This window comes from Acomys russatus, chromosome 2 (assembly GCF_903995435.1).
Source record: "Acomys russatus chromosome 2, mAcoRus1.1, whole genome shotgun sequence".
Lineage (NCBI taxonomy): Eukaryota > Metazoa > Chordata > Mammalia > Rodentia > Muridae > Acomys > Acomys russatus.
The window spans coordinates 27,191,673-27,206,682 of NC_067138.1; the positions used below are offsets into that span (position 1 = coordinate 27,191,673).

General features: G+C 42.8%; 1 protein-coding gene across 1 annotated transcript in view; it reads left to right on the forward strand.

Annotated features, from left to right (window-relative positions):
* The window catches only part of Rgs20 (regulator of G protein signaling 20), a 76,573-nt gene extending 67,443 nt beyond the window's left edge, over window positions 1–9,130 (forward strand). Inside the window, exons 3-5 of the mRNA XM_051159569.1 lie at window positions 374–457; window positions 5,877–6,111; window positions 8,448–9,130. Of these exons, the coding sequence (XP_051015526.1) occupies window positions 374–457; window positions 5,877–6,111; window positions 8,448–8,636 (508 nt within the window). The 3' untranslated portion in view covers window positions 8,637–9,130. The remainder of the gene's footprint in view (window positions 1–373; window positions 458–5,876; window positions 6,112–8,447) is intronic.
* Window positions 9,131–15,010: the final 5,880 nt, after the last annotated feature.

Consider the following 15,010-nt stretch of genomic DNA (forward strand, 5'->3'; position numbering starts at 1 on the left):
CTCCATGTGAGTGCCGGGACCTGAACCTGGGATCTCTGCAGAATGTGTTTTAACCATTCAGCCATCTCTCCAGCACAGTCTTGGTTTTCTTAAAAATAATAATCAAGGTCTCTTCTTCTTCTTCTTCTTCTTCTTCTTCTTCTTCTTCTTCTTCTTCTTCTTCTTCTTCTTCTCCTCCTCCTCCTCCTCCTCCTCCTCCTCCTCCTCCTCCTCCTCCTCCTCCTCCTTCTTCTTCTTCTTCTTCTTCTTCTTCTTCTTCTTTTTTACAAAAGTAATTCTACTTGAGTATCTAAAATTGTCTTTGAAAATATTCACTTAGGGAATATGTTCCTCAGGCACCTCAGTCAACATATAATCCTCTTGTTTCTTACAGCCTCACTGTCAGAAACCAAGAAGAACAGAGACCCCAAAGAGCATCCCACGAACTCAGAACAGACATTCCAGCCTGTGAAGAAAGGTGAACTCTTGCATTTTATTAGCTCACAGTACTGACAGTGATGCCAGCATCTCTCTTTTGCTTTGTGTGTGTGTGTGTGTGTGTGTGTGTGTGTGTGTGTGTGTGTGTAAGGGCGCTGACAGCAAATCAAAGAAACAGGTCCACTCAAGCCCAGCTTAATGAGCTGGTGGGTGTATTGGGGTTACTGGCATAAGCATAGGCAAATAGTTACTTATGTGGGTGACCCCAAGGCAGACTCATCCCCGCAGGCCCACTCATCACTGTGACAGCTCACAAATGCAGCGCCCCTGGGGCTCTCTGCACACCTCACAGGCATTGGGGGGTCTAAGAGTCCTCTGCCTCTGGATCATGACTGCTTGTGCAATCTCGAGGAAGTGCCTTGTGAGATCCCCGGATGCCATATTTAATTTACTTCCTGTGTCTTGTGAGCCTCTCCTCCCTGCAGAAGAGTGGATTCAGTGGAAACCACAACCAATCTGCTACTTAAAATCTAAGTGCTTTGAAGAAAAAAGTACATAATGTAATGTTTTTACTTTTGATTTTTTGTTTCTATTTTTAATGTTTGATTTTGGGGTATTTGATGCAGGATGAGCTTGGAACCTTACAGCCCTCCTTCTGCCCCTCTTGAGCACTGGGTTTTAGTGTGCATCACCCATAGCAGCTTTGTATTGCTTTTCTTTTTCTATTTCTTCCCCCGACTCTTTTCTCTTATCAATTTTCCTATTGACTTACCTTCCTTTAACCATTGTTACCTCTGTTCTTTATTTTGCTCTTTTTAAAATATTTATTTTATGTATATGAGTGTTTTACTTGCATGTATATATGTACACCAGGTACATGCCTGGTGCCTATGGATACCAGAAAGGTTGTTGGGTCCTCTAGGACTGGAGTTGCAAAAGGTTGTGAGCCACCACGTGGGTGCTTGGAATCAATCCCTAGTCCTCCTCAAGAACAGCCAGTGTTGGTAAATGCTACCTTTCTCCAGCCACTTCATATCTATTCTTAATATTATGTCTTTTTTACTGCAGACATTAGGCAGATATCCTGATAGCATTGTTAAATGGTTTTATATTATTTATTTTTGCAGATAGAATAATAGTTTATCAAGGTTAGGTAAATTTCCTTTCATCTTTACCTTATGTATATTTGCCCTGGTTTTCAAAGTCTGGGAGATACAGCAACACCCTCTGGCACTTCTCACAGTATATGAGTTTGTTAGAAGTAGCAGGTGTCTCATAGACCCCAGGACACTGAATTCCATGCCACAGCTCCCAAGCATTAGGATAAAGAGCAGAAAGGTGTATCTCAACCTTCAGCCTTGGCCCAATAATGGCCGCATTCTGCCTCCATTTGTGTGTGTGTGTGTGTGTGTGTGTGTGTGTGTGTGTGTGTGTGTGTGTGTGTGTAGCAGGGATGATAATAGTTTGTAGCAATTAAAGTTTTTCTTCTATGTCCGCTCTAGCTCCCAGATAATGAGACAGAGACCTGTTACATTTATTAATGAGCTTCAAGCACCATAAGGTGATCAGCTTCTAATCTACTCTAACTCACGCGTGCTAGCTTGGCCTACTTCCCAGCCATGTGCCTTGTTCCTGTCTTCTAGTCTTGCTTTAGGTGCCTCAAGCTCCATCCTTGTCCTCATGGCGACACCTCCATGGTGACGACCTCCTCTTCCTCCTCCTCCTCCTCCTCCTCCTCCTCCTCCTCCTCCTCCTCCTTCTTCTTCTTCTTCTTCTTCTCTCTCTCTCTCTCTCTCTCTCTCTCTCTCTCTCTCTCTCTCTCTCTCTCTCTCTCTCTCTCTCTCTGTCCCTCTCCCTCCCTCCCTCTCTCTCCCATCCTCTCTCCTTTCCCCCCCTCCCCTTTGACTGGGAACAGAAGTCTCAGTCCCACTTATTGTCCACTCTACCTCTACCCAGTCATAGGCTTTTCAGCTTCTTTATTAACAAAGCAGAGATAATTGGGGAGTAATTTTTCACAGCATTGAGACAGGAGATTCCCCAATAGCAATGACAGTACCAGAGTCTGTTAGCATTTAGCTCACTGCCATTTCAGCCATGAACAACCTAATCTACAGAGACACACCTTAATACAATATGGATGAAGGTCACCTCTACATAGTTTGTTGTAGCTAAGCCAACCCGTGGTGGTTGTGAATACTGAGTAGGGAAGTGAGGCACTTGTAACAGAGCACTTGTATCCAGTGTAGTTTGGCCTGGCTTTGTTCCACGTCACAGCCAGTTAATAAAATACGAAATGATAAACTGTCTGCTTTTTGGTGTAGATGCTCACAGTGGTTCACCATGGAGCCATTGCCCTTTTGTCCTAATTTGTAGATTATATAGATTTAAACCATACCCAGTGAGTATCTTAAGATATATAATCTGAAGATGTTACCTTTTCTTTAGAGAATAGAGTACAAAGAAATCAGAGATTTAAAAAAAAAAAGATATCAGAGATAAAAGTTTTTTTTTTTTTTTTAAAGAATAGGGAAGGAGAGGCTTAGGGATAAGAGAATTTGGGAGCCTAAAGCAAAGCAAAGCAAGTTTATGTATAAACTATTTGGGGATCACTTGTCTGTGCCAGTGAAAAGTTGGAAATCAGGTGTCCTAATTTCTGGCCTTTGACTGGCGCCATGTTTTTTTTAAAATAAAATCTCGGTCCATGAAGGAAAAGTGCGATTGACTTAGTTCAGGCTGGCATTAGGAAGCCAGGAGAGATGAGAGGGTGACGCATGGTGGGTGGGCTGGGAGCTAGAGCCATTTGGGGAAATCAGACTCAAGCTAGAGTTTGGAATCAAATTCACAGACAAATGACGTGCACGTACCTCAGAAGTGGTTAGATCAGCGGCTTGGTTTGGAGCAGCCACTGGTGGGAGCACTTGGCTGTTTTGCAGTCTCTGGTCTTACCTGTCCTGAACTGTTGCAATTTACAGACAAGATGGTTAAGCAGCATGGGGTGGGAGATCTGAGAGAAAGAGGCAGGGCTTGGAAAAAAAGAGAAACAGAGTCAGGAACCGCTTTCCATTCCCTCGCTTGCTTTTAGTGTTCCTAAATAATATTAGAAATTTAATTGGAAAGGCAAAGAGATTTAGAGCCCTTAGGGTAGCATTTCAGGTGTAGAGGCTGGAGATGTATCCCAAAGGGGAGTGAGAAAACATGAAGACACCATTCCTATGGATAAGAGACAGGAAGGAAGTTGTCACTGCAGCCTGTAGTCCTGGGCATCCCTACACTCAAGGAGGACCAAACAAAGACCCAAGCCATTACCACACTTATACGGATCAAAGGCTTAGCCTGGTTAAGCCAGAAGGTGAGGAAGAAAACTGAGCTCTCATAGTAGGATTTCATCTACAGGAAAGGACTGAGGAACAGAATCACAAAAGCCCTGAGGGCCTAGAAGAGCTGTGGGACTTGCAGGAAGCTCCAGAGTGGAGATGATGGAGGAACAGGAAGCAGTGCAGGAGCAAAGAAGCCCAGTAGGGCCTAAAACTGCAGGGAAACCAGGCATGGTGGCGCATGCCTTTAGTCCCAGCACTTAGGGAAGCAGAGGAAAGCAAATTGATGTGAGTTCGAGGTCAGCCTGGTCTACAAAGCAAGTCCAGGACAGCCAAGGCAACACAAAGAAACCCTGTCTCAACAAAACAAAGCAAAAAAAAAAAAAAAAAAAGAAAGAAAAAGAAAAAAGAAAAGACAGAAAGAATGAAAACTGCAGGTTTGCAGCAATGAGGATGGTAGGCTGGAGACAAGTGAAATTTACCTGAGTGTCAGAGGTAGAAAGGGCACTGAGCTATTGGTGAACCAGAAAGCAGATCTGCTGAGGGTGGATGTAGCAGAAGGGGTCCCAGTTTGTCCAGACACCAGGAGAGCAGCGCCCCACCCTCAGTCTTTGACACCAATGTTCTGATCTATAATGAGGATGCTGCAGCAGTGGGGTGGCACCATGGCAAGCCGATGCCAAGCTGTACCCCCCTGAGGAATTATGTCACACAACAGGTCTGGTATAAAGGAGGTTTATTGAGGGGGAAGGAAGGGGAGTGAGCCATGACAGTAGAGAGAAAGGAGGTGGCCAGGACACAGTGAGAGAGACAGGTGGGGGAGGGCTGTGTGTGTGTGTGTGTGTGTGTGTGTGTGTGTGTGTGTGTGTGTGTGTGTGTAGGAAGGTGGTCCTTTTATAGGCCCCATATACCTGGCACATCTGGTGGTGGCAGCAGGTAATAATATAAGATGTTGCTAGGTCCCTGGGGCAGCCAGCTTAATGGCCTGTATGCTGACACCTATAGCACTTTGAGTCTGGGCATTTATTTGGACTGCCTTTGGATGACACAATCCAACGAGGAACATTGTATCCAGAATCAACGTTGTATCCAGATGGTTTCAAGGACTACTTCTACAATACTTCCTTATCTATATGATACCTAAGAGGCTGCTATTACCTATGATGCCAAAATCTGTACAAAACCAGAAAGTGAGATTCGAGTCCTACTTGCAGAGCATTATGGGTAAATCCCAAGAGACTTAATGAAGTGGGAAAAACAAGTCACAGAAGACAAGGGGTTGGCCATTTTATAAACATTGTTGAAAGCCACAGAATATATTCTTCAGGGAAACATACAAATATGCAACTGTGAAAATACAAGAGAAAGTAGATATTAATGATCACTGTTAATTAGGCTTTTCCTGATCTCAGTGCAGTTAAACTAAACGCAATCATGGTAGCCCAAAGTCCAGTCCAGCTGTTCTCTCAGGATGAGCGCCTTCCCTTCGAGAATGCTCTGGCTCTTCAGGTCGAGGATCCATTCCTAGCTGATTATTTTGTTGCTGCCCCCTCATAACTTGGATTTATATCAGTGTTAAATGAATCTTAAAAAGTAGTCAGTGGACATTGCCCATTCACGTTCTGTTGGGCCAGTATGACGTATAACTTAGTTCTGTCAGGGAAAATTGGGAAGCTTGGTGTCAGATGGTTGCAGGATTTTTCTTCTTCTTCTTCTTCTTTTTAGACAGGGTTTCTCTGTGTAGCCTTGCCTGTCCTGGACTAACTTTGTAGACTAGGCTGGCCTCAAACTCACAGCGATCCGCCTGCCTCTGCCTCCCGAGCACTTGGATTAAAGGCCTGCGCCACCACGCCCAAGTACAGTCAGATGTGCCCAGATGCAAAGAAAGTATGGCCATAAGGTTAGTCAAAAAGTTACAGTGCACTGGGTGTGGTGGCACATGCCTTTAGTCCCACAGAGCCATTTGCAGACATCCGTTTTGTGTTTTTGCCAAAAGCTTAAGCCAATGAGAATAGTGCTCTCTCTTCCTAAAAGGGCCCAACATTCATGCGTTTTTGTATCAGAGATGAAAAGGTATGGAACAAAAACTGAGTTCACCACCAGTAACATCTTCCTCTTATTCCTTTTCCTTTGACCACCACTCAGCCCCATTCCCACCCTGGAAGAAGTGTGTGCCTGGGCCCAGTCATTTGACAACCTAATGGTCACTCCAGCTGGAAGAAACGCATTCCGGGAATTCCTCCGTACAGAGTTCAGTGAAGAAAACATGCTTTTCTGGATGGCCTGTGAAGAACTGAAAAGGGAAGCGAATAAAAGCACTATTGAGGAGAAAGCAAGGATAATATACGAAGACTACATTTCTATTCTCTCTCCTAAAGAGGTGTGTGTCTGCAAAACTGTCTCATTAGAGCCATTGCTAAACTTGCCCAAGGCTGTTTTTGGATCCTTGCTGCTTGCATACTCATGGCCCTGCCCACTCAGTAGCATTCAGATCCAGCAGACCCTGAAAAAGTATGAAGCATTTTTTCAGGTTTTTTTCCTAGAAAAAGCACCAACAATTCACATCAGGTTTTCCCCAGAGTCCAGGCACTCTCACTGATACTGGGTTTCATTTGCTTTGCTTTCTGTTTTGTGCTTCTAAGGAGAAACCCAGGGCCACCCACATGCTGAGTGTGTTCTTTCCAGCCTTCCTGTTTAAACACACAGTGCCCTATAAACACCCATTTAAATAAAATCCCACTATTTTGAGTACACTTTTTTCTCAGGTGTCTTTCTAGTTACTGAATTGCTGACTGAGTACTGGAACTGCAAAGGTTTGCCCCTTCTTCTTAATATCACAAAAGATGCCTAAGAGTTTCCACCTCTTAGTGTTTGTTTCTTCAAATCTGCCTGCAGTTAGGTTGTTTTTTTTAAAATCAGGTGCCTTGTATCACCAACTTCACCATCATGGTTATCTCCTGCTGTGTTCAGCTAAGAATATGGTTAATAAAGCAGGCTTCTCTTCTGAGGTCAAGGACCTCACGGAGGAGACAGGAAGGAAGAGCCCGCAGCATCCCTGGTATGATGATGGCCCAACATACTCAGTGTGAGATAGTAAAGTAAGTCATGAAGAAGAGAGGATGAACATGGACAAAGGATAATGAAAAGGAAATTGCCAGAAGCACAAGGAAACGAGAACACCCTTGGGTCTAGGACTAGTTAAGCCAAGGGTGAGAGTGTTGTGGATGAGCAGTGAACATTGCAGCCGACGGTGCTCCTGCAGTGCAGGGTGCCGGCAAATTATCAGAGCTGTGGTGGGTAGCAGCAGACCTAGAAAAGGGAGAGTCTTCATGGCAAAGTTATACAAAATGAGGTTCCCTTTATGCCTTGTTTGAGAACTAAAACTTTTAAAAGTTTTCTGCAGTAAAAACTGCCAGCTTGGCCCATGGCAAGGCTCACCACTAAAGAGTGTTCTGGCTTCCTATGAGGATTTTCTAGTGGACTTCCTTGGGCAGAGCAGAGGAAAAGGCTGTCCCAGAAAGAAGAAACAAAAGCAAGACCTTTCTAACTCCTTCCTTCTTTAAATCCCAAGTGGTCCAGACTGTTTTTGAGCGGAATAGTAAAATGGAGTTGGAGATTTCAGGAAGCAAACGGCCATGGGCTCAAAAGCATAACCTTGGGACTGTACACTTTGCCTTCATCCTGAGAGTCAACAACCAGGACAAGACAGAGTTGAGTGTCAGGATAGATTTTGCACTTAAAAAAAGAAAAAAACAAAACCCTTGGCCAAATCACAGAATGTGTTGGGAGAGGTAGTGAGCCAACTCCAAAAGGCCAGCTGGGAGGCTATGACACAAATCCAGCAAGCATAGGACATGGCAGAGGGAAAGGAGGTATTTATTTCTACTAAAATACTTATAAACTAGCAAGCCTGAAAACAACCATCACTTCATTTTCCACAATCAGTTCACTAATGGCATACACAGTTTCTTAGGATATAAAAAGACATAGAGACAACGCTTACTATAGATACAGCAGTGACTGCTGGACTAGAAAGCTGGATGCCACTGGCTCTCAGGCCCTCTGATTTGAGCACTTCACTTTACAGACACCTTTTGTTGACCTGGACTCCCATCAGAAACCTATGCCCAGTGTCTAGCTGGGCAGGAGCCACAGCACCCAGGTTTTTGCCTTCATTAACAGGGATACATCTATACACGCTAGCTTCTACCTTCAAAGGAATCTTACACTTATTTAAAAGAAGCAAAGCAGTGTGTGGTTTTTTTTTTTGTTTGTTTGTTTGTTTTTTCATTTTGTTTTGTTTTTCAAGACAGGGTTTCTCTGTGTAGCCTTGACTGTCCTGGGCTTGCTTTGTAGACCAGGCTGGCCTCGAACTCACAGCAATCCACCTGCCTCTGCCTCCAAAGTGCTGGGATTAAAGGTGTGCACCACCACCGCCAAAAAGTCAGCATTCCTTAAACCTGTGAAAATACAATGCTGACCCTCAGTATGATCAAATCCTCTGGCACTGGGCCAGCAATCTGTTTCACAGGCCTCCAGGGGCCACTGGAGCCACTTAAGTTCCAGAGTTCCCTTTCATTCACCTGTTAGTCTCTCTCCACAGTTCAGAACTTTAGAACATCTTGTTTGGTTTGGGGGTCTTTTGAAAGATAAAACAACTCTGGGAGTTTAAATGGATTTCAAAAGAGAAATTACAGCTGCTACATCTCTCCACAGGTCAGCTTGGACTCGCGAGTACGAGAGGTCATCAACAGAAACATGGTGGATCCATCCCAACACATATTTGATGACGCTCAGCTGCAGATTTACACCCTAATGCACAGAGACTCCTATCCCCGGTTCATGAACTCTGCAGTCTATAAGGATTTGCTGAAGTCGTTAGCTGAGAAAGCAGTTGAAGCATAGCTGGTTTCAAATATATTTATTATTAATAAAAGAAAGATAATTCATGGACCATGTCTAGCACAGGGAATTTAGAGATAGGATGTCTTGTGCTAGAGTGATTCTTGGACTGTTGTTATAACAGATTCTTCCTCCACAGAGAACTATAGATTCACAATGGACACTGCAGCCACCTGTAGTGATACTTGTCAGAAAAAAAAGGGATATGACAGCCTTAGAAAAATAGTATACTCACATTCACAGTTACAGTAGCATGTTCTCAAGGGCGGGGCATGCACTAGCCTCTGTTCTGCCTGCAGCGTAGACACACACAGAACAAATGGAAACATGTTTGTTTTGCATGAGTTCAATAGCATATAACCCTCCAAAGAAAAGGCAGTTAAGTCTTTCTCAACTAACCCTTCCTTCAGTCTGAACACTTCACTTAGCACCATGCAAGGACTGAGGGTCACATTTCATGGAGATGTGACTATTTCTTGTAAAAATGGTAACCCTCTCTCTCTCTCTCTCTCTCTCTCTCTCTCTCTCTCTCTCTCTCTCTCTCTCTCTCTCTGTGTGTGTGTGTGTGTGTGTGTGTGTGTGTGTGTGCGTGTATGCGTCCGTGCGTGCGCATGCATCTGTTGTAGTTGGTGGAACACACTGTACTCTAGGTGAGTCACTCTCGAGGATTTGATAAGGGAAGCAAGGCTTAAGTGATTCTTCAGTCAGAAAGGGTGACTGTATTATCAGAATCTATCAACCTGAAGAATGAATTTTCAAGTTCATAGCTTGTCATGGTTACAAATCCTCAAATAAGCACATTTGAGTTTTTATTGAAAGAAATGTGGGTATTTTTCACTCTGAAAAATAAAACACAAATTTCTCTCAATTTTGTATTGCTTCATATGTAATTACTGGGGAACATGGATCATGTAGGGATGCATGCAGTACATCTTTCACCTCCCAATGAGTATTGTCTTTAGATCCCAGGATCTTTTTAAATCACAGCAAATAGGATGACTCAGAGTTAACAGGTAAAAGTAGTTGTAGACCTAAACTGCCCTGAAGAATTCAATGGCTGCAATGACTGGGAAATACAATAAACAAGACATATTTCAGGAGCAGGTTAGACATTTAATCTACAAAGAGCACACCAGTTCCAGCCCTTGTACAGGAATCCTGGCCTCCCCTTTGCCTGATCGTGACTGGTTTCATTACTCAGCCCATCCTCAAATAGAACTCATCCTCAACAAACCACCTCACCTCTAACTTTTCATAAATATTGTCCCTCACCCCTTCCACTATCTATGAACCTATGAATATGTGCAGACCAGCATCTCTCACCTCCTTCAGTACCTCTCAGAAAAAACGTAGTCTTGTATTTTCCTTGGTTACAGTCCCTTGCATACGCTTCTGATTCCATTCATCCAACCATTATTTTCATTGAATAAGGCTATAACTATGGTTCTCCAATGGGTTACATGCAAAGGGCACCTACAATGTGTTGTTTAAGTCCTAGAAAGGAGCAAACCCAGCTCAAAGAATTTTGAAGGTTAAGTAAATATTTTGGCGCAAGTTCCATTAGAGTTTAACCCTATAGAAAGAGTGTATATGTCCTGCCAGTAGTTAGTGCAGGTGAAGAAGGTATTTGAGTGACTCCAAGTGCATGTCGTTAAGGACATGTAAGGCAAAGAAAAGGACACTAGGAGAGATGATGTGTGTAGAGGGACCTCCATGGCCAAGAGTCCAGGCTTGGAGCTGAGTGTGGTGGAACATACCTGCATTCCTAGCACTCCGGAGGCTGGAGTAGGGATTCTGAGTTTGAAGTCTGGATAAGAGAGACTCTGCTATAACAATGACAATACAGAGTCTAGGCTGGAGGACTGGTTGGGCATTTTCAGCACACAGACATTTGAGAATCCCTGGGGAGGTAAAGCATGAAGACTGCAGACAAGCTTTTGTGTGGATGAGCAGAGAGGCGAGTCTCAAAGGCTTGAAGAGCTTGCCTTGCTATAGGTAAGAAGGAAGAGAGCCCTGCAGGTATTAGATGTTTCCAGCAGAGGACTAGTAGCATTTCCTATGGGCAAGCCAAATTCCGCTTACCTAAGCTTTGTCTGTTCTCCCACACCATCATCCTTGCCTGGACTCTTCCCTGTCATGTAAGGACACCCCTTCTGGAGCAAAATGAACTGTAGGCTTGCTCCACTTCCCACATAAGAACAAGCCTGTGTCCATTAGCACAGTTGACACTCCTCCCTCACTAGACTTTCACAGCAGTTGTCTACTGCCCCACCTCATCTCCTCATTCATAGTCACACAGGAGGGTTCTGTGACTGACCTAAGAGGGCATCTGTTGGTCTAAAGCATGTCGTTTCCAACCTTATGATGATCCCAGGCTCCCCACATTATGGGTGATTTCTTCCTAGAATCACTAGTCCTCTGTCTCCTAGCGCTGTACACTCCGTGTACCCTTCTCCGTTCTCCTTTGGGCAGCAGACCACAGTAGCTAGGCACAGGGGTTTCCCAGATAGAGTTCCTTCCAACCCCACAAGCATGCCAGTTGGGGTGGGTTTCTGGGCTTGTTCTCCTTGGTAGACTCGGGGTAACACTAGCACTCTATGAAGACTTGGAGAAATCCATGTAGACTCCAAATAAACACAGCAAGCTAATCACTACTATCACCTGCTTATTGAAAGTGATGGCCCCTGAATTGTGGGGTTTGGCTTACTTTTCCCTGATGTCTCTTCTATTTACTTAAAATGCACCAAATGTCTACCAAACCAGGGTCAGGTTTGAAATCATTCATGAATTTGAGTCAGCTTCTATATGGACATATACTATATCTCACAAATAAGAGATATTTAGCCTGTCTTGACTCTCAAAATGGTACTGTTTACATAAAACATTCATTGGAATCATAAACACTTCATCAAGCTATAAAGTTTAATGTAGAATACATTGAACTTGCTAAAATTTTTATTCCAAAACAGGCTTCAGCTTTTTTTCCCCTTCAAATTGGGGGTGGATGCATCAGGCATGGTGGTACACATCTTTAATTCCAGCACTTGGGAGGCAGACACAGGCAGATCTTTGTGAGTCTGAGAACAGCAGCATGAGGTTCTTAATAAGTTCCAGCCCAATCAGGTGGTTTTCATGGAGGCTCCTGAAATCCTTGTCCACAGCTGTTGTTGTTTGGGGTGGTGGTGCAGCCTTGCTAGAGGAAGTATGTCACAGGGGACAGGCTTGGGAAGTTTATAGCCTTGGCCCAGTTGCAGCTGGCTCTTTCTCTTCCAGCCTGTGCCTGATCATGGATCAACCTCCATGCCATTTAAGGACTCTCCCTCTGGAACAAAATGAACTCTTTCATAGTTTGTTTTTGGTCTTGGTGTTTTAATACAGGAACCAAAGAAACTAATATACAGTGAGGCTCTATCTCCAAAAAAAAAAAAAAAAAAAAAAAAAAAAAAATTATTTAAGAGGCAAAAGTAAAAAAAAAAAAAAAAAAGGAAATAAAACTGACTTGTATTTAAAAAAAACTAAATAATGTAAATTTAAGATCCTTTTACTAGGGCTGGGCGATAACTCACTTAATAAACTGCTTACCATGTAAGGACTTGCGTTTAATCTGCAGAGCTCATCTAAAAAAGCAAAAAATGAGTGTGTGTGTACTTACAATTCTAGTGCTAAAAAGGAGGAGACAAGAGGATCTGATGTTTGCTAGCCACTGAGGCTGCAAAATCAGTAAGCACCAGGCCAGTGAGATATTCTATCTGAAAAATATAAATGGCCTTAGGAACAATGCTTAAGGTTGACCTCCAGCTCTATGTGTATTCACATATATGCACATGAACACACAGGAACATGTACACACACATAAAATTTTATTTACTATAAATTTATTTTTCAGCCATATTCTTAACATACAAATGATAGGTATAAATTTAAATTATACTTCTTTTTAAAATAATTTATTTATTTTTATTTTATGTGTATTGGTGTGAGGATGTCAGATCCTTTGGAACTGCAGTTACAGACAAGTTGTGAGTTGTCATGTAGGTGCTGGGAATTGAACCTGCATCCTCTTAACTGCTGAGCCATTTCTCCGGCCCAGGTATATTTTTATTAAGGCTGTAATATATGTAAAATGGATATAAATATTTGTCTTCAGAATCCCAGCATCTACTGAAGATCAGCTGAGACATCCAGCCTTCTGGACTGAACAATTACTGGATTCTTGGTCTTTCTATACAAAAGTAGCCATTGTTGGATTAGGTGAACCACAGCCTGTAACTCACTCTAATAAATCTCCTTTCTATATATAGGTAGAAATTCACTCTATAAATTGTTACTCTAGAGAACCCTGACTAATACATAGACCCTGTTTCAAAACAACAACCCCAATAAAACGAACAGGCAGGGACATTCAGTATCTAGGCAAGCTTATTTTGCATGTGATATGCTGATATGCTGTGAAGTCTCTCTTTCTACACACACACACACACACACACACACACACACACACACACACACACACACTTCCAAAAACTATTATGTTACATTTTAAAGAGAAATTTTAATTTACAAGAATGACATTAAGGTATAAAAACAAAGGCAAGCCGGGCGTGGTGGCACACGCCTTTAATCCCAGCACTTGGGAGGCAGAGGCAGGCGGATTGTTGTGAGTTTGAGGCCAGCCTGGTCTACAAAGTGAGTCCAGGATGGCCAAGGCTACACAGAGAAACCCTGTCTTGAAAAACCAAAAAAATAAAAATAAAAATAATAAAATAAAAACAAAGGCAAGTCTGTGTTTTCCTCTGTTATTACCATTGACCAAAAATACTCATCAACAGCAAAACAGTCCACATTTTTCAGGGTTTATTTCATGTCCAATTTAAAACCAAAGAGGAAAAAGGTCATTTTAAAATGATGTTGTTGATGCCTGTTAAGCCTTAGATCCTCATTGATTATCAAAAAGTGGGCTATGGCCAGTGAGGCACCTTGGGCAATTCTTTTAAGATTTTATTAATTACATATATGTGGGGGGGGGTATACGCACATGAGTGCTGTGCCCAGAGAGGAAAGAAGATGCTGGATCCCCTGGGGCTAGAGTTACAGATAGTTCTGAGCCATCTACCATGTGTGCTTTGAACTGAACTCAGGTCCTCTGCAAAAGCAGTCTATGCTCTTAACTGCTGAGTCATCTCTCTAGTCCCATCTTGGTGACTCTTGATATGACGTTTAAAAATGTGTTTTTTCTCCAATAATAAACCTTCATTCTTTGACTTAATCAATAACTGAGAATCATTTATTAAATGGACTTATATAGTGACTAGTGTTAATAAGCATGTCCCAAAGCCGAAGGAATTATAGCTGTCAATGCCAAGCTCAACACTGACCCCATACACAGGCAACACAAGACATAGCACTGGGAGTCCTTGCCTGAAAGTTAGAGAACATTCCTAGACTCACAGTTTACTTCATGTTTTAGTTACTTTGCTATTTCTATAATAAAACCTTTATAAAAGAAAGAATTTAATTTGAGGCGCAAGTTCCAAAGGGTTAAGAGTTTATGACCCTCATGGCAGGGACCACAGCAACAGGAAAGCAGGCATGGCACTGAAGCAGTATCTGTGAGGTTCACATCCTGAAGCACAAGCACCAGGCAGAGAAAGCTAACTGGGAATGGCAAGGGTTTTTGAGCAGGAGGTAAACTTTAAACCCCTTCCCAGATCTAGCCAATGGTCAGAATATTCTCCACAGTTGAGTGGAGAGTGTGATATGACTTTCTCAAGTACTATGGTGCCTCACATTTGACCATGTCCCCTGGAGGGGGAGACCTGGTGGCACTCAGAGGAAGGACAGCAGGTAGCCAAGAAGAGACTTGATACCCTATGAGAATATATAGGGGGAGGTGATCCCCCTCAGGAACAGTCATAGGGGAGGGGAATAATGGGAAAATGGGGGGGGGGAGGAATGGGAGGATACAAGGGATGGGATAAACATTGAGATGTAACAAGAATAAATTAATAAAAAAAAAATTAAAAAAAAAAGAAACATCAATACACAGCCCTAGTGACACACTTCCTCCAAAAAGGCCACACCTCTAAATCCTTCCCAAATAGTTCTATCCACTGTGAACCAACCATTCAAAACCTATGAGCCCATAGGGACCATTCTCACTCAAAGCATCACAGTTCTCCAGACAAAAGTTCTAAGATGTGGCTAACTGGGACATTTATAGCAGCTAAGGCAATAAATATGAACCTAGTCAAAATTACACTAGTTCTGGTGTTTGCTGACACCAATTCAAGGTAGATAAAGGCCCAGATCAAAATATGTTCTAAAATAACATTTACAGTTTGAATCTCTACAACCTCAAATATATCTTGTTTTGTTTT